Source organism: Vigna umbellata, chromosome 5, assembly GCF_029865625.1.
Source record: "Vigna umbellata cultivar VRB3 chromosome 5, Vumbellata_1.0, whole genome shotgun sequence".
Classification (NCBI taxonomy): domain Eukaryota; kingdom Viridiplantae; phylum Streptophyta; class Magnoliopsida; order Fabales; family Fabaceae; genus Vigna; species Vigna umbellata.
The window spans coordinates 11,112,858-11,132,422 of NC_142169.1; the positions used below are offsets into that span (position 1 = coordinate 11,112,858).

At 35.9% G+C, this 19,565-nt stretch overlaps 1 protein-coding gene across 1 annotated transcript; it reads right to left on the reverse strand.

The window, feature by feature from the left end:
* Window positions 1–465: 465 nt before the first annotated feature.
* LOC124823631 (putative membrane protein At3g27390) lies at window positions 466–15,394 on the reverse strand. Its single transcript, XM_088091745.1, has 10 exons — window positions 14,772–15,394; window positions 13,874–13,982; window positions 13,580–13,775; window positions 13,355–13,491; window positions 12,127–12,415; window positions 2,362–2,468; window positions 2,140–2,275; window positions 1,821–2,016; window positions 1,418–1,658; window positions 466–951 (listed from the first exon to the last, which is right to left on the reverse strand). Exons 1-10 carry the CDS (start codon window positions 14,863–14,865, stop codon window positions 720–722), a joined length of 1,737 nt encoding a protein of 578 aa, XP_087947871.1. The 5' UTR covers window positions 14,866–15,394; the 3' UTR covers window positions 466–719.
* Between the last annotated feature and the right edge of the window lie 4,171 nt (window positions 15,395–19,565).

The following is a 19,565-nucleotide window of genomic DNA, read 5'->3' on the forward strand; positions in this document are numbered from 1 at the left end:
CTGGAACTCACTGTCCAAAAATCAGCCCAATCCAACGGTGAACGATTTCACAACAACGAAAACACCAATGCAGATTTTATAAAATTCTCCAAAAACAAAGCTGCTAATTTGAGGCTGTTTTCTCCCAAATTAGACCTCTTACTGATGATCCGAACGATGAAAATAAAGAACCATACATTTGGAACCCACCATTTAAAAATCAATTCAATCCAATGGTGAACGACTTCACAACGATGATATATATATATATATATATCGTAATATTTAAAAATCACGTTAAACTGAAATTCAAGCAACACAAAATGTCCTTGAGATCTACCAATTTTGAACAAGCCTGGGAGAGAATGTTCAATTCTAGGTAAGTTTCCCACTGGAATCATTGATCTGACGAGAAGTACAGCAAGCCACAATGACAATGTAACGCGGGTCTACAGTTAAATCCTTTGACGCTGGTTTCTGCTCGAATTTGCACATATACAGGGTCAGAAATTATAATTAGCAAAAATTTTCTATACAAGAGAATTTTACAAATTTTATGCTATCATCGTGCTTTTGTTTACAACAACTTCAAAAAAATCATATCTAATATGATTTCTGGGGTTAATAATATAAATTTGTCTTATCATATATAGGAATTAACTCACAATTATTGTCAATTACACTCATATTTCTATCTAAAGATGGATTCAAGGTTATACCTATGAGATTAAATTTGTCAATTACACGATATTGTTATCATTTTCTATGTCTCGTACCACGTTTGATCCGTGAGAAGAGCCGTTTCTTGTCCCCTTGAAAGATTTTAAACTAACCAACCGAGCAAAGGCACTCTTTGATCTGGCCATTATTGGACCTCCAAGTTTCTGATCATCAGATAACGATTTTACAAGATCATCGAAGCGTCGCTTGAAGGTTGGGAACCTTGACATGGATTTGGTGATCCCTTGTAATCTGTGTTTCAGAACGGAAACAAAAATGAGAGAAATTCTTGACATGGATCATTGGAACGAAACCTATCTGAAGTAAAAGCATCATCAGAAAAATGGCAAGGTCCATCACTGTAAAGTATTTTGGGCTTTAAAAGCCAACAAAATGTAACATTGAAATTTGTGAAATCTTGACATGAAAGTTTTTCACGTTATAAGAACTTGATTACTGCTTTACAATAAAAACCCTTAGAAATTTGTGAAATGTTTTATGGAGAAGTTAGATGCTGGTAGCATTTGAAGACATTAAGATTCATACGTTGATTTTTAAAATATTCAAAAAGTTTGATTTATACTAAGAGAAAATATATTATACATTAAGAGAATAAAACAATTTTTCAAAATCATTCAATCACAAAATACTATGCATGGTAAGTTTGTAAGTGCTTGCCCAAATTCACATTAACCAAGTTTTTTGGTATATTAAGTACCTTCTAGCCAATGCCTCAAGTTCTGCACGTTTGACTTCGGATTCAGGGGCTGGAGCATTGATAGAATTTTTCAGTCTCTCTGCATCACCAATCAAGAGAACTAACTTGCAGAGGTAGTCCTCTTCTGAGGCAGAAAGATTTTCAGCTTTGATTTGCTCTTTAATGATCAAAAGGGGGTTAAGGAACCAGTCAAAGAATTTCTCTCTTGGTCTGTTTGTGGTAGTTAGTTCAGTATCATCACCTACATGAGGCAAGTAAACAAAATGGTTTAAAGAAAAAAATATCAAAAAGAGAAAAGGGTAAGGAAAAGTGTAGAAGTCTTAGAAGTTTAAAAAGAAAAAAGAAAGAAGAAAGAAAGGAGCTGGGGGAAAATAACAAGAACTGCTCGAAGGGTTCCACTTACTAATAAATATGCCCATGGAATTGAATTTTGCAGAGCGCAAGAGTCCTTGAACTAAGCAATATGCTGGCAAACCAATACTAATAACTCTACTCCCTTCACCAGATCTGGCTTCTTCTATGTCTTTTCTTGTAATTAAACCTTCAGAAACCATTTTTTCTCCAACTCGGCAACATTCCTTGAATAAGGCATCGAACAACTACACAATTCATGAACAAATTATTTTGTACGGACCATCAAGCTGAAAAACATGATCACATTCAAGGAAGACAAGATGATATCTTAAGTCACATCATTCGACACAAGATATTACAAAGAATACCTCAAATGATTTCAGCTCAACAATGTTCTTCATTGAAGTCGTGCGAGAAGGGGCCTTTTGGAAGGAGCTAGGTCTTGAGATGGAAATTGAATTAGATGCTCGTTGTGATGAATCAACTTCTTTGTGAAACTGAGGCCTATCATCAGAGATCAATTGCATAAGAAAAATATAAAAAGCATTGACTGTAGTAACAGTGATAGAAGCATGGGAGCAGAAAAAGACCTAGGGAAGCAGGTTCCTTCTGGCATGTCAAGAATATCATTGCTGTATTCATCATAAATGGCCAAAGCTGCAACAACATATGAAAGACCGAGCTTAAAAGAAGACTCCTGCATTTCAGAGAACACAGAAAGACAGTGAGACAGCTAGGAAACCAGCAGACAGGTTTGGGGGATAGGAAACAGATTTCATTTTATTCACACAATAAATGGAAACAACAGAAGAAGATCAGTACGAAAGGAAATAATAACCAAGAGATACTATTATGTGTGTTTTCTTGGGATACTCTCATCTTCAAAAAGGTATAAATGTTATTCTCCCTACACCAAGAGATATTATATATCTGTTGATGTCACATTCTTTGACGATACACCTATTTTCTTGTCTTCCATGGAGAATTGTCTAGCCACAAAGTCTTCAAAAAATTTCGGAGGTCTTCTCATGATATACATCATTGTCCTCAATGATAGAATGAATGTGTTCTCATTGTAATGCAAAGAATTAAAAACACCCTCTTTAGAACCCATTAGATGGGCAAATCTAGGCTCATTATAGTATGGCTCTAAATTTAGGATTAGACCCTGTATAAAGACCTGAACTTGTAAAATTGTTGAAACACCTGGTTGCCACTTCTCAGTCTCATGGCTAGACCCGATGCTAGCTAAACTAAGGCAAACTTTTCCAAAACTATATAATTTTGGGTTGAGCCGAAGCCCACAAGAGTGGTAGTGGACTTCCGGGGGTATAGTGGAATAGTTGCTTCGGAAGAAAACATCAACAAAGAAAAGGCCATCATGATAAGGTGTTCCCTCTACTCCAATAATTACCGCCCCCAAAAAATCTATTCTCGATTCATAAACTCTGACAAATATTGAATCCAATAAATCCTTCTCCAATGACTTCCACTCTTCCTGGATCTTTTAGCACAATTTTTTGTGAAACCCTCAAAATTTCATCTTTGGCTTCATCAGTTATTGTAGCAACAACACTTTTGGCAGCAGCTCCACTATGCACATCTCCCACAACATAATGAACCCAAGAATTATCAAACAAGGGCTCCAAAGTAGAGATAAAAGGAATAAAGGGACCAACAAAACTGGATTTAACAATATAACTAGAGAGTGGTTGAAAACGAAAATCTTTCTTCGACCACATATCGTTACTGTTAGATGTTAAGTTGTGTGTTTATGTTAATTGGGCTTAGCCCATTCTGTATTTAGGGTTTAACCCTTATCTTTCATTATAAATAAACTACCCTATGTGTATGCTAAACACATAAGTGAAATTTCTCCTAATCTTCTCTACTATTTCATATGGTATCTAGAGCTTAGGTTTTGTTCCAGCCAGTTCCTCAGTCTCCGCTACCCATCGCCGCCGTCGTTGCCGCTGCTGCCGCCACCGCCACCGCCACCGCCGTCGCCACCGTCACCGGAGTTCCAGAATCGATCGACGACCACACCATAGGGATCGTCTCGGCCGGGCGACCACCGTGGTACAAATATTGCGGTGAACGGACCACCCACGCGCCTCCACGCGCCGCCGCAAAGGTCACCAGATCCGCCGCTTCCCGCCGCGAGTGCCGATGCGTCGCCGGCGAGATCCGCAGCCGACCAGTACCGTCTTGCTCGCCTCCTCGTCCTCTTTCTGGATCTGTTTGTCGTTGCGTCAATCGGAGCACTTTGGATTTTTTAAGGATTTCTCCCTCTCCATGGCTGTCCAACTTGATGATCGGAGTCGGTCTCGCCAGCCAAGTAAAGGACGTCCAAAATGTGACCACTGTGGCAAGCTAGGCCACAAAATTGATAGATGTTACGCGCTTCATGGACGTCCTCCCCGATCACCGTCTGCAGACCATTCTACTTCATCAAATACCATAAATAACCCTGTACTCTTTCAGGAATTTCTCAGATGGTATGAGGACCGTCAGCACTCTAGTTCCACTACATCTGCTTCTGTTATACGCACAGGTACTCCTTTTGTTGGTCTGACTCACTCTCTCGGATCTTGGGTCCTTGACTCAGGAGCCACTGATCATATCACTGGTAACAAGTACTTGTTTTCTTCCTTGTCATGTCCGGATAATTTACCCTCGGTAACGATGGCTGATGGGTCTAGAGTCTCATCTCATGGTATTGGTACTGTTCATATTTTTCCGTCCATATCCATTGATAATGTCCTTTATGTCCCTGAGTCTCCTTTTAACTTATTGTCCGTAAGTCGTCTAACTCGTTCCCTTAATTGTGTTATTTCATTTACCAAAGATTCTGTTTGGTTGCAAGACCTGAGTTCGAAACACATGATTGGCACAGGATGTGAGTCTCATGGCCTATATCATCTCAGCCCTTCTCCACATGCTGGCGTAATCATGGAGTCACCATCCCTTCTTCATGCTCAGTTAGGTCATCCTAGTCTTGCCAAACTGCAAGCAACTTGTTCCGAGTCTGTCGAAATTATCAATGTTTGTCGTGTGAGTCTTGTCAGTTAGGTAAACATACTCGTAGTTCCTTTCCTCGTAGTGTTTCACAACGAGCGTCATCCCCCTTTTCATTGGTTCATTCTGATATTTGGGACCTAGTCGTGTTAAGTCAACTTTAGGATTTCAGTATTTTGTTACCTTATTGATGACTATTCCAGATGTACTTGGTTGTTTCTCATGAAGAATCGTTCTGAGTTGTTTTTCTATTTTTCAATCTTTTTTCAATGAAATAAAAACTCAGTTTGGGGTTTCTATTCGCACTTTACGCAATGATAATGGCCGTGAATACCTTTCTCAACCGTTTAAACATTTCATGGCTTCTCATGGCATTCTTCACCAAACCTCATGTGCCTATACCCCTCAACAAAATGGGGTGGCTGAGCGCAAGAATAGACACCTTATTGAAACAACTCGTACCCTTCTCATTCATGGTCAAGTACCCTCACGTTTTTAGGGTGATGCTGTTCTCACGGCATGTTATCTTATTAACCGCATGCCATCTTTCGTCCTAGATAACAAAATCCCTCATTCTATCTTATTTCCTCAAGACCCTCTACATCCATTACCTCTTAGAGTTTTTGGGTCTACATGTTATGTTCATGATTTTAGTCCTGGTCTTGATAAGTTATCTCCTAGGTCTCACAAATGTGTCTTCTTAGGATTTTCACGGTCACAAAAGGGCTATAAATGTTTTTCCCCTTCCCTCAATCGTCATTTTATCTCTGCTGATGTCACTTTTGATGAATCTTCTTTTTACTTTACACATCTATCTTCTAGTTCTGTACCTCTCCCTGTTACTGTTGATATTCCTCTTATTTGTGATCCTCCTGGTGATGCTCCACCCATTTTGTCTCCTCCTTCTTTAGACTCTCATTCACCACAGGATCGTCCTTCACCACCACCCCTTCAAGTTTATAGTCGCCGCAATTGTCTCCCTCATGACTCACTTCCAGTGCCGCCTCCTGTGCCTCATCCGACTCCAGCAAATGAGTCTGACTTGCCTATTGCCCTCCGTAAAGGTATACGCTCTACCCGTAACCCTTCCCCCCATTATACTGTTCCTAGTTACCACAAATTATCTCCATCTTTTTACACTTGTCTCTCATCCATTTCTTCTTTGTCAATTCCTAAATTTGTGGGTGATGCCTAACTCATCCTGGCTGGCGTCAAGTTATGCTGGATGAATTAAGTGCTTTACAGAAAAGTGGGACTTGGGAGCTTGTCCAATTACCATCTGGAAAGTCTGTTGTTGGTTGCAGGTGGGTGTATGCTATCAAGGTTGGCCCTGATGGCACAATTGATCGTCTGAAAGCTCGACTGGTTGCCAAAGGCTACACAGATTTTTTGTTTGGATTATGGTGATACTTTTTCTCCAGTGGCAAAAATGACCTCTGTTCGCATATTCATTGCCATGGCCGCTCTTCGACAATGGCCTCTTTACCAACTTGATGTCAAAAATGCTTTCCTAAATGGTGATTTGCATGAAGAAATTTATATGGAGCAACCGCCTGGCTTTGTTGCTCAGGGGGAGTCATCTGGATTGGTATGTCGTCTTCGCAAATCCTTATATGGCCTAAAACAGTCTCCTCGGGCCTGGTTTGGTAAATTCAGTTGTGTTGTTCAACAATTTGGTATGTCTCGCTGTGAAGCGGATCATTCAGTGTTCTATCGCCACTCAAGTGCTGGATGTATTTACTTAATAGTGTATGTCAATGATATTGTTCTCACAGGAAGTGACTATCTCGGCATCTCTCAGATGAAACAACACCTTTGTCACCATTTTCAAACCAAAGATCTTGGCAAACTCCGATACTTTTTGGGTATTGAAGTAGCACAATCAAATGATGGTATTGTCATATCTCAGAGGAAGTATGCGTTAGACATCTTGGAGGAAATAAGGTTAATGAACTGTAAATCTGTTGAGACACCTATGGACCCTAACATCAAACTCCTACCAAATCAGGGAGAGCCTTTCTCAGATCCTGAACAGTACAGAAGATTAGTTGGTAAATTAAACTATCTTACTGTAACGCGTCCTGACATTTCCTTCGCAGTTAGTGTGGTAAGTCAATTTCTAAACTCCCCATGTGAAGACCATTGGGATGCAGTTGTTCGCATACTGAAGTATATTAAAGGATCACCTGGAAAAGGTTTGCTATATGGCCCTAACAACGATGCAAAAATCGTTTGCTATTCAGATGCTGATTGGGCTGGTTCCCCTTCTGATAGGAGGTCTACTTCTGGATATTGTGTCTCTATTGGTGGCAACCTGATATCTTGGAAAAGTAAGAAGCAAAGTGTTGTGGCAAGGTCCAGCGCAGAAGCAGAATATAGAGCTATGGCATCTGCTACTTGTGAGCTTGTGTGGCTTAAACAATTACTTAGTGAGTTGAAATTTGGAGATATCACTCACATGACACTTATATGTGATAATCAAGCTGCTCTTCATATTAGCTCTAACCCTGTCTTCCATGAGAGAACCAAGCACATTGAAGTTGATTGTCATTTTATTAGAGAAAAAATCATATCCGGAGATATCAAGACTGAGTTCGTTAACTCAAGCAACCAGTTGGCAGACATATTCACCAAGTCCTTACGAGGACCTAAAATTGACTATCTTTGTAACAAGCTTGGAACATATGATTTATATGCTCCAGCTTGAGGGGGAGTGTTAGATGTTAAGTTGTGTGTTTATGTTAATTGGGCTTAGCCCATTCTGTATTTAGGGTTTAACCCTTATCTTACATTATAAATAAACTACCCTATGTGTATGCTAAACACATAAGGGAGATTTCTCCTAATCTTCTCTACTATTTCACAGTTACTAAATCCAGTTCAAGGAAAATGAAATGAAGATTGAACAAAATTTGAATGATTCAAAGTAAAACTTCCCTCTACTGTCAAACTCTCACATAAAATTTCCACACTCCCAATCTATGCTACTGCCAAACTCTCAAATAGCATGCTTCTTTTGTTCCTTTCAACTATCCTTAGTAGAGTTGTTTCAAGATCTTCCCGCAAAAGGTTCTTGCATATTTGTTGCCAAATCTTGAACCCCTGGACTACATTTTCTTCGTTGTTATTGACGGTTGGGTGTACTTTTGTTGATCCTTTGATGTTATGAACTTCAAAAACATTTGTTGCCCTTGTTGTTTGACCTTGGGTGTCAGTCCCTTCAAATGCAGACAACTCCTCTCTTTCCACCCATGGGAAAAATGGTTCTTCCTCACCCTTCCTAGGTCCATTATTGTCAATGGCATCCTTTTCTCTTTTCTTCTCCCAATTGATTGAATTTTCTCCTACATCTGAAGGTTTCTTTGCTTTCTTGATGTCTTGTAGACTGTCTTTCTTAGCATCCATACCCGTCTTTACCTCTTTATTTCCTTTCAAGATGTCTTGAAGAAGTTTATCTCTCTTCCCTTTCTTGCTCTTTAAACAAATTTCTCACTTGCTTTTGAGCCCCTCTCCTGATTCTTGGATTTCCGCATCATTTCTTTCATTTCTTGGATATCTTCTCTCATTTCTTGAATATTTCCTCTCACTTTTGTCATTGCCTTATTCTTTGCTTTATTGATGTCTTGTAGACTATCTTTCTCAGCATCCATACCTATCTTTACCTCTTTCTTTCCTTTCATGATGTCTTGAAGAAGTTTCTCCCCCCTTCCCTTTCTTGCTCTATAAACAAATTTCTCACTTGCTTTTGAGCCCCTCTCAGGATTCTTGGATTTCCACATCATTTCTTTCATTTCTTGGATATCTTCTCTCATTTCTTGAATATTTCCTCTCACTTTTGTCATTGCCTTATCCTGTTCGTTGGCCCACCTTTCAAGCGCATTCATTTTGCCTTCCATGATTCATTCCACTGTAGTTGTCACTAACAATACTACAATTATATTTTTCTTTTTTTAATTATCTATATGCATATATTATATTTCTTTTGACTGCAATGCTTTCGCCAAAACCCGATATGGTTTCTGCTATAATTTCATAAAGGAATTTTGGGGTCTTTGATTTTCTGTTATCCGATATCGATAACATTGTATTGAGGTAGCACAATCCAATAATGGAATTTTTATTTCTCAAAGGAGGTATGCATTGGATATTTTGGAGAAAACTAAGTTGATGAATTCAAAGTTTGTTAACAAACTCATGGATCTTAATGTTAAACTCTTACGTAACCAAAGGAAGCCACTCTCAAATCTCCTAAAGTATAGAAGATTAGTTGGAAAGTTGAACTATCTTACAGTTACACGCCTTGATATTTCTTTTTCATTCAGTATGGTGAGTCAATTTCTTAATTCTCCAACTGTAGATCATTGGAATGCAGTCATTTGTATATTTGTATATTAAAGTACATTAAAGGAACTCCTGAAAAAGGTTTGGTATATGGTCACAATAATCATACTAAAATTGCTTGTCATTTATTAGACAAGATCTCTTTCAGATAGAAGATCCTCTTCTAGATATTATGTTTCCATTGATGATAACTTGATTTCTTGGAAGAGCAAGAAACAAAATGTTGTGGCAAGATCTAGTGGAGAAGAAAAATATAGAGCTACGGCCTGAGCCACTTGTGAACATATTTGGCCTAAACAATTACTTAAAGAATTGCAATTTAGAGATGTCACTCAAATGACACTAATATGTGATAATCAAATTGCTCTTCATATTAGCTCTAATCCCGTCTTTTATGAAAAAACCAAATACATTAAGATTGATTATCATTTTATTCAAGAAAATATTATATTTGTAGACATCAAGACTTCATTAACTCGTGATCAATTAGCAAATATTTTCATTAAGTCTTTACAGAGACTTAAAATTGATTATATTTGTAACAAGCTTGGTACATACGATTATATGCATCAGCTTAAAGGAGAGTGTTAGATGTAATGGACTTAGGCCCATATCCTTTTGTTTTCCTATTTATACATGCATAACCCTATGTGCTCAATACACATTAGGGATTCGTACTATGCCTCTTTCTCTTTTATTTTAAAAAGTTTGAAATGTTGTGAGATAAATAATTTTGTTTTCTAGTCACACCTTCCCTAGAAAGTGCATACAATATGCAAGTTGATGACATTGTCATTGAAGAGAATGATGTTTCTAGAATATTTCAATAAAATGAATACCTAGGCAATCACTTTTAGAACAAGGATCTTGGAAGTCTCAATTAGTTTTTGGGCACAAAAGTAGCCCAATCCAAGGTTTTGAGATTTCTCAGGAAATATGCTCTAGACATCCAAAATGAGACATATATGATTGATTGTAAATTAGTGGATAGTCCTTAGGTTCAAATAAGAAATTAATGGCAAAATAGATAGAGAAGCTTTCTCTAATCTATAAAGATATAGAAGCTGGTTAAAAAATTGATTTATCTTACAAATACTTGACCGAATTTGTCTTTGTAGTTGAAGTTGTGAGTCAGTGTATGCAAAATTCTTGTATTGATATTTGGAATGTTGTCATCCGAATTACAATGTACTTAAAAACGGCTCTAGGACAAGATATACTTTATTAAGATAAAGGGAATACCCAAATCTTTGGGCATTGTGATGTTGATTGGCAGGTTTCCTGTAGACAAGCACTCTATTACAAGATAATGTGTTATCATTAAAGCTAATATTATCCCTTCAAAAAGCGTAAAACAAAATGTAATTGCCCGATCATCCTAGATAGAATTTGTTGAAAAGTTGTTGTGTTTTGTGTTATAACCAGTTTCTAGATATAACCTTATCCTTTTCTCTTTCCACTCATTCATTGTATTTGAACTTCTGTCATTATAAATATGAGATCCTAAGAGAGGAAAATCAAGTCTCCAATTCATTCTCTATTTTTGTATTTATGTTGGCATTTCTCACTTGTGCACTTATATGGGTAAAACAATTCTTCCAAGAATTAGCTTTACGTTAGATTTAACAAATGAAAATGTATTGTGATAAGAACGATGCTTTCTACATTGTTTCTAATCCAGTGTTCCATGAAAGGACTAAACATATAAAGATTGACTGTCATTGTCAACTCAGTTTGACTATTATTTGAGAAAAGTTATTTTCCAAAGAAATTTGCACTAAGTTTGTCAAATCAAATGATCAACTTGTAGATGAGTCAACAAAATCTTTGAGAGGATTCCTCGGACTTAATATATTTGTTCAAAGCATGACACATTTAAAAGTTGTTGTTTTTATGTTATACCCATTAAAATAACCTTTCTTATCATTTTCTATTTCCTCTCTTCGTTGTATCTGAACTTCTAATGTCATTATAAATGAGATCCTAAGAGAGGAAAATCAGGCTCTCCAACTCATCCTCTATTTTTTTGTATTCATCTCTAGTAATTAATAAAAAAATTATTTTCCCTCTCATTATTCAAGTCCCTTCACATCCCTTCTATTCTTATCACTGTACTGCTTCATTTTCTTATGAATCAGCACCAAATATGATTTGACATCTAACACTACTGTTCTTTCAGCCATGCCATCAACTGGTTAACTTCTACTGTTGATACATCTTCTGCACATTTGAGCAATAAGGAAGGGTCTCTTCCATATGTGGTCATACAGGAAACATTTCACGGAAATATGGTGGTTAGCAATGTAAGAGAACTCAACCCAACTAACTAAGCCCTGTCCACTGGTTATGTTTAAAACCTGTAAAGAATTTCATAAACTGACAATTTCAGTATGCCCAATTGAACATCCAACAGTGAATGATAGGCAGAGCTGAGTTTTAGACTGGTTTCTGACTGTTTAAAGAGATCAGTCCAAAATTCTCTCGTAAAAATGTGATCTCCTTCTGAGACTGGTGAAAAGAAAATCCGTGAAGCCTTAAACTTCTTTAATGAGGGACTCAGTAACCTCTTCAGAAGTATGTAGGTGGCAATGTGAAAAAAAAAAATGACTATACTTTGTAAAGTTGATCTACATATAACAAATAAGTTTTGAAAGGTTAAGGCTAAACCCATTTTCTAAGATTTAATAGAATCTAATCTAGTAAAATTTGAAGAGGGTATATTGGAAATCTCACTTTAACTAGAAATATAACCAAATTATGGTATAGAAGTGTGTAAACCCACCTTACAAGATGGTTGTGTAAGATTGATGTTAAATCTAAATCCACTTTCTAAGATTGAGGTCATAATTATAATACATTCATTCAGCTACCCTATTTTAAACTAATAACAAAAATATAGAATCAATCTAATTAATCCTTATATCCACTATTTCTAACAGCTATAATAACAATAGTAGTATAGTACATCTCAGTAGAGAAAAAATATGAGGACTGACCTGATAAGCAATAATCCCTGCATATGCACCAAGAAAGAAACTTGCTAATATGGATGCCAGAACTGCCCCGCCCACAGCCAATGGCCAGAGAAGGATAGCAAGACCTGCCAGAGGCACACATATTGTCTCCAGGAAAGGGCCTTCACGGCCAATGAGGTCATGAAACAGTCTATGCCACCCCTTAAAAAGCATGTATGGACCTTTGCATAGGGCAACAAATGATATAATTGGCACATCAACCACAATTCCAATAACTGCAGCTATTAAAGCACCAGGAATATAAAACAGCCTGCACTAAAGCAGAAAAAATTAAAAAAAAAATAATAGTATAGCACTAATCTTGTCAGCCATCATACTTGGCATATTATGACTGGTTATCTAGAATTACCTTTCATGGTTACATTCTCTATTGCTTTTATATTTTAAAAACCACCAATTCAATCACTTTTCTTTTTCAATTTACAGATGAATATTCTCATGATAAATCTACCAGAAACTAAAGATACAACTGGCACATAAAATACATAAGAAAAAATAACATAGTTTACAATTAGTGTTATCTGGTTCGCCAAGTATTGTTTGAACCAAAAAATAGAAAATTTTGGAAAAACAATTAATTGAGATTTTTCTGTACTTTGACTTCTACTTTTTACTGAAATGTCACTGGAACCAGAAGATATTCGCAAAAATAATTACCATTCTTTAAGATTCCATCCAAGATCAATGTCTTCTGTCATTATTTTCAGTAATATGCTCAAGAACGCTAATAAGTTCGGAATGCAAATGATTAAAGATTAAAACAACCTAATCATCACTATTTGGTATGACATACAGAAGAGTTGTGCCCTCTGTGATTTTAAGAGTTAAGTTTTTGAAAGATAGCAATCTACAGGAAATCCAACGACCTACTTGAGGGAATATTGATATTTTTTTTTTTCATTTGTTTCAACCCAGCTCCTTTAGTTTCAAAGTAAAATAACTAGCACTCACGTTCATAACATACTATCTACACAACTAAGATTTAAAACTTGAAAAGCTTTAAAGTATCTGTATGCAGCTTCAACCAATGTGTAGAGATTGTTTCCAACTGAGTAGGGTCAAGGAGGGTATCTGTATGCAGTCTTAACCCCTAGAAAATGCAGAGGTTGTTTCCAGGTTTTGAACCCGTGGCCTCCAGGTCAGACAGCACAATGACATCAAAATAAACAAAATAGAGAGACATGTAAACCTGATCTCATAATATTTTGCATTTGGAGGTCCTCTCTGTAGCAGGTCATCCATAACCGAGAAGTATGAATGGAAAGCAACGTCTTTTACATCCCTTACAACCATGCAAGACTTTTCAACAGTGCTCCAAGTACCATCCTGACAATTTAGTACAGTTTCTGAAATTAATAACCGTAAAACAGTAGTAGTGACCATCTAAAGCAGAAATATAACATAATGAACATACAATGAAACAGTGGTAAAGCTTGTCATCTTTTCCTTCCTCTACAGCTTCAAAAGTAGCAAATATGGGTGAAAGAAATCCATAGGCTGCTCCACCTAGAACGCTTCCAAGAATACCAAAAGCCGGGCACAAAACCAACAGCACTGGTAGTACACACAGGCAGATAACAATCTTCAGAAGTGGCCCTAATTGTTTAGCTCTGTCCGTTAGAGAAATCGCCATGAGAAAGTAATCACAATTTCATAACAGACAGTAAAGTGAGCTAAAATTTGAAAGAGTGGCAGTCAAGGAAAGCACCTCAGAACGCAATAATATGTCCAAACTGCATGCACTGTCCAAAGTACAAGTATGATAGCAGTGTTCCCAGTTGCAATTATTACGCATATCAAAGGGCAGAAAAGGATACCTGAAGTGATTGACAGTTTGAGCAATGATTAGTAAGGTTTGCAATCACACATCTGATGTAGAACCATACCCTAAATCTTCTCTAGTCTAGTGAAGCATGACATACAATAAGCTATTACATATTCCATTATGGAAACTAGAAAATGAAGCAAGAGCAGAAACTATTTAAATTCCTCGGTTTTGCCTAGAAATAATTCTAAGCTGGCCTTTAAAAATTATATAGTTGGCTGCCATTAAATTTATTCCTTTGTATTTTCAACTTTCAAAATTCTGTGCTCCCATGATATTAAATCTTGTGCTGCTGTGCTTAATAAGCTCGTAATAATCAGTAACAAAAGTAAAAAATTCAATTATTTCTATTCATAAGATGAGATGCTTGAAGCAAAATTCAACTTGTGGTTGACAGAAGTTAATTTAATGAAAGCAATAATTTGTCACTAAACATTGGTCACAAGGCAACTCGTGAAAAACCCCACACCAGGCTCCACATAACCTCCCCACCGTTGGTTTAGGAAAAGAAAGCTGAATAAATTTCACAGCACAATCACTGAATTTTTTTTTTCTTTTGATCGGCACAGCAAAATCACTGAATAACTAAACAACTATAAATAGAAAAAATAATATATGCACAGATGGTCCATTACTATTTCATTTAATGAAGTAACAACCTAGAAATCATCTATAATATGCTCAAGTTCAATTACTAAATTTTCTACTAAAACTCAACTAATTTAAAACAAGAAACTCACAACAATCCAAAAGAACGTAGAACAGATTCATCGTCATTTACCTTTGATGCTGCCCAGAAGCAGAAGCCCAATGAAATAAGGAAGGAATCGGACGAAACTCCACAAAGAAGCACAAAACCCCGTAGGAGGCTCCATACACTCGGATCTCTGCAGAAGAACACTACAAACTCATCGCACTTTCGGTTCTCCACTCACCACGCTCAAGTTAGAGAAGATCCAATCTTTGACCCAGTTAACCATCGATCAGCACATAAGAAAGGTTTCAAATAAACACCCACAAGCCAAAAGCCCGTTTTTTCTACAGTGATAAACTAGCACGAAAACTCAAACGTGGCCTTTACTATGCCCCTAATAATGACCATAGAAACAAGTGGATCTTCCTGAACCCCTTTTTGTTGGGTTCTCCAACTTCATAACGGTAAAAAAAAAGTTAACTTTGTCCAAAAGGGTACAAGCTGAACGTGACTTCGCTGGCACTGATGAAAATTTTCATGTCTGAAAAAATCAGAGGGATATGAATGAAGCAGTTTGGATCACAGAAAAAGAATCAGCATCGCATATGGTTACCCACATCTTCATATTGGACGGATTCTTTTCCACCGCCCTTCCTGCCCCCTGTTGCTTCCAACGTTTTGTGTATAAATAGTTTTCTTCTTATTTGTTAGGCCAAAACAAAAAACAAGTTGAAGTTTTTCTTTCTGTGCTTTAATGTGATTGTTAATGATGTTACGCGTTTAAATTTCTTCTCATTTCTTTTGCCACCACAGGACCCAATTCTTTAAGTTGAAGGAAGGCTTTGCTAATTATTGTTTTGGTAAGAACAGTGTCTATCCTCAAATATGGTTTAATGTTTTAATAGGTCCCTATTTTTGTTCAGAATTTGAAATAGGTCCTTTTATTTTTTAACGTCTGAATTAGGTCCTTATTTTTGTTAATTTGATGCAAATAAATCTTTTTCGTCAATTTCATTAAACGGCGTTAATAAATATGTGACGTGGCCTGAGGACAGTATTGACACGTGTAAGGCTACGTCACACATTTATTAACGCCCGTTTGATGAAATTGACGGAAAAGATTTATTTGCATCAAATTAACAAAAATAAGGACCTAATTCAGACGCCAAAAAAATAAAGGGATCTATTTCAAATTCTGAACAAAAATAGAGACCTATTGAGACATTAAACCTATCCAAAAATATATATATTTTATAAATTTCAAAAATAAAATGTAAATAAAATTATAAAAAATATAATATAAATTAAATTAAATATAAATTGATTTAATATAATTAAATATAAATTAATTATAACTTTAATTAAATTTAATTTAATAATACAAATTAAATTTTTATTTTTTATGAATAACAGAAAGTAATATAATACTTAAATCCCAAATGTTTAGAAATTAATATTAAAATACTCGTGAATAATAAATACACGTGTTATACGGATTTTATCTGCACATGCGCTTGCAAGTATTAATATTTTTACTATATTTAATTGTAAACCTTTTTTGTGTTGTAATTTGTGGAAAAATAATTAATCATGTGAAAGTTGGTGAAAACAAATAAGGAAACTAAAATTATATTTTTGCTAAATTACAATATTGGTTATTTTAATTCCTAATTTACAATTTTACTTTCTTTCTTTTTCTTTCTGTCATTTTAGTTTTTGTCTTTATTTTGATTGAGAGATTTCTATGTTTTAAAAATCCTTAATCTTGATTTAATTATTTACTTTATGTACTTTTTATTTTGTTTACGTTGTCAAATTGAGGTTTATTTTAAAGTAAATCATTATAAATTGTTTTTATCAAAACTTGAAGAGAGATCTTTGAATAGGTAGCAAGATTTAAGCGATGATTATGATATTTTTTTATTCAAATATTTGTAGTATTTTTAACCATGTAATCTTTTATAAAATAAAAGATAATAGTAACTTATATATATATATATATATATATATATATATATATATATATATATATGATAAGTTAACGTGCTAATAGTATTAATATATTATTTAATCAAGTTAAGTGTGTGTCTATATAATAGGGTTAAATATGTTTTTAGTTCCTCAACTATCGTGTAATTTTATATTTAGTCTCTTTTTGAAACTTTGGTACACTTTGATCTTTGTTCTTAAGGAAACTGTAATTTTTCGTCCTCCAAAAACAACATCGTTAAAATTAGGCTGACTTGGCTAACGGCACATCATTTTTTTCTTTTTCTGAAACTGAGTAAACTATATATACTTTTTTCACACGAAAGGTTTGAAAAATGGGATGACAGTGGGTTATGCATTGTGTTCGACATCCCCGTCATCGCAAAGAAAATATTCTTTGTTGCCCTTGTCTTCTACCTCGCCATCTTCACCAACACCAACCTCCTCCACCATTTCAAAATCGACACCTTTATCTTTTGGATGAGGTTACTTTCAATTCCCTTTTTATGGATTCGTAGTTCGGCGAACGTGCGAAGGTAGTAAAGGTTTTCTCTTTGGAAACGTTTTTGCTTTTAATTTCATCAGTGTGCTTAGGAGCTTAGGGTTTTGTCTCTCCCCTTCAACACGTTGGAGAGGAAATTCCGAAGCATTTAGGGATTGAAGCTAGAGGTTCTCGATATAGAAGGGAATCTAATAAGTGGATATATTCCTTTAAAATTAACAGCTTGAGGAAGTTGAGGGTTTTGAATATTGGGCTTACGAAAATGCCACAACGGACGTCTAAAGTCAAACTTATTTACGAAAATGCCACCAGTCAATTATTTACATTGGTGTTTTCATGGACGAACGTATATTGGGTGACGTGAAAGGCAAATTCTGTACTAGTGTTAGCTTAACTTTGGGTTCATATGCTTGTCTTATCTCAGCTCTAACTCTCACACAGTCCACGCCCAAAAACTCCATGATAGCAGACCTAGCTTCTTCAAAATGTAATGACTCGATTGGACATAATTATCCCATTATAGGTAGGTGAAGCAATAATGACACGTTATCTAGTGTGATGGTCATCTCATGCATCGGGCGATGGAAACTATTTGTTTCAAAATTCCATCTCTTAGCGAATGCCAATATCAAACCTTTACCAGCATAGTAGTAGGAAATATCACATAAAGGAACCAATCCAAAATTCAATATAAAATGTTGAATTTCCTGGTAACATAGTCTAAATTTATTTATTTTTTTTACCATGGGAGATCAACTTGAACTTCCCTTAATCCTATACAAAAACAATTAATATAAAATTTATTCAAAATTCTCATTTGCCATTAAAATTCAAGTATTGTACTAACTTGACCCTATCATAAGACATATGTAACATGCTCCAAATAGTGAGTCCGGAGTGATGTATCGTGTGGACCTCCTAGAAATCCACCTATTTCCTCTTACCCTGGACCAACATCCTCATCCTCCTCCTACTCAACAACATGATGCTGCTATTCAATAACATCGTGGTGGTGCTCATGAACATCAATATCCACTCTTTTAGGCTGACATCTACAAACTGATGTTATAGATCTCCTTCTCCCTTCACCCTATAAAGAACTCTTTCCCTTATATCTAGATGCACCTCATGTTCTGGTCATATCTATGACAAACAAAATTATAAAATGTTAAAACACTAAATTAATAAAATATTAAAAGCTAGGAAAAAGAACATAAACAATTAATAAAAAAAATTAGACAAAAAAATAATTAAAAAGTAGCCTTCACCATATTTTTAAATTTGGTGAAGTTTTAATTGGTTTCGAAATCAAATAAAAGCTATAACAATTTTTGAAATTTGTTGAATTCCTTAATCGTATTTCAAAATCTGGTGAGACTTTATCTAGATTTCAAAATCTGACGAGACCTTAATTGGCTTTTGAAATCTGGTTAAGCCGGTTAAAACTTCAACAAATTTCAAAATTCGATTAAAACCTCGTAAGATTTCAAAACTCTCATTCTTCACTAATTTTTCATATGCCTTTCAAACAACTAATAAAACAGAACACACAATTCATATACTATGCAAATTTTGAATAAATGTAAATGAAAACCAAATACCTGTGCATGACTAATGAAGAAGTGACCAAGAAACAATGAGCAAAGCTTTCCTTTCTCTTTCTCCAGTGACCACGAAACCCCTCTTCAAGTAGCCCTTCAACCTTCCTTGTGCAACCTTTGTTCAGTGCAGAAGAAATGAAAAGAACTATCCAAAAAAGTGTGTAATGGGACAAATATGAAGATGAAGAAAGATGTGTCGAAACAAGTGTGCAATGAGGAATAAGAAAGGGATTGGAGCGCCACGACTCTAGAGTTTCAAATTTGAAATTTGTGAGTGTGTCCTGGTGGGTGGGTGTGTGAGTTTATAGGAGAGATAAGAGGTTAAATTTTTGGCAGTTGTTCCCTACACCACCACACCCTTCTCCCTACACCACTCCAATTTTTCTTAATTCTAAAAGTAACCTTAGGTAAATATTTACTTTTATCTTACTTTTTTACTTTTTCTTCAAAACCAAATGCCTTCCCATTTTCACTCCCCTACCGCACCACACCCCACCCCCACGTTTCATTTTCTTAATTCTCTTTCCCTCTTCCTTCTCTCTTCCTCTTCCTTTTACTTTTTAAATTTTTCTTCAAACCCTAATCTCTTCTCCTTTTCACTCCACAGCAGCACCACACCCCACTCCTACATTTCATCTTTTTAATTCTCTCTTTCCCTCTTCCTTTTCTCCTCCTCTTCCTTCCTCAGATACGCTTCTCTTGGTGCTTCTTTTGGTCTCATCAACACTTTGAAATCGAGGTATGTGCTGCTATGTATGTTGTGTGCGAAAGAGAGAAAGCATTGGAGAC

Excerpts from the sequence above, each read along its gene's own strand:
- LOC124823631 (XM_088091745.1), bottom strand. The coding sequence starts at position 14,865 with ATGGAGCCTCCTACGGGGTTTTGTGCTTCTTTGTGGAGTTTCGTCCGA. Across the intron at positions 13,983-14,771 it reads GCTTCTGGGCAGCATCAAAG|GTATCCTTTTCTGCCCTTTG; the intron begins GTAAATGACGAT and ends CAATCACTTCAG. Across the intron at positions 1,659-1,820 it reads TTCCATGGGCATATTTATTA|GTGATGATACTGAACTAACT; the intron begins GTAAGTGGAACC and ends TGCCTCATGTAG.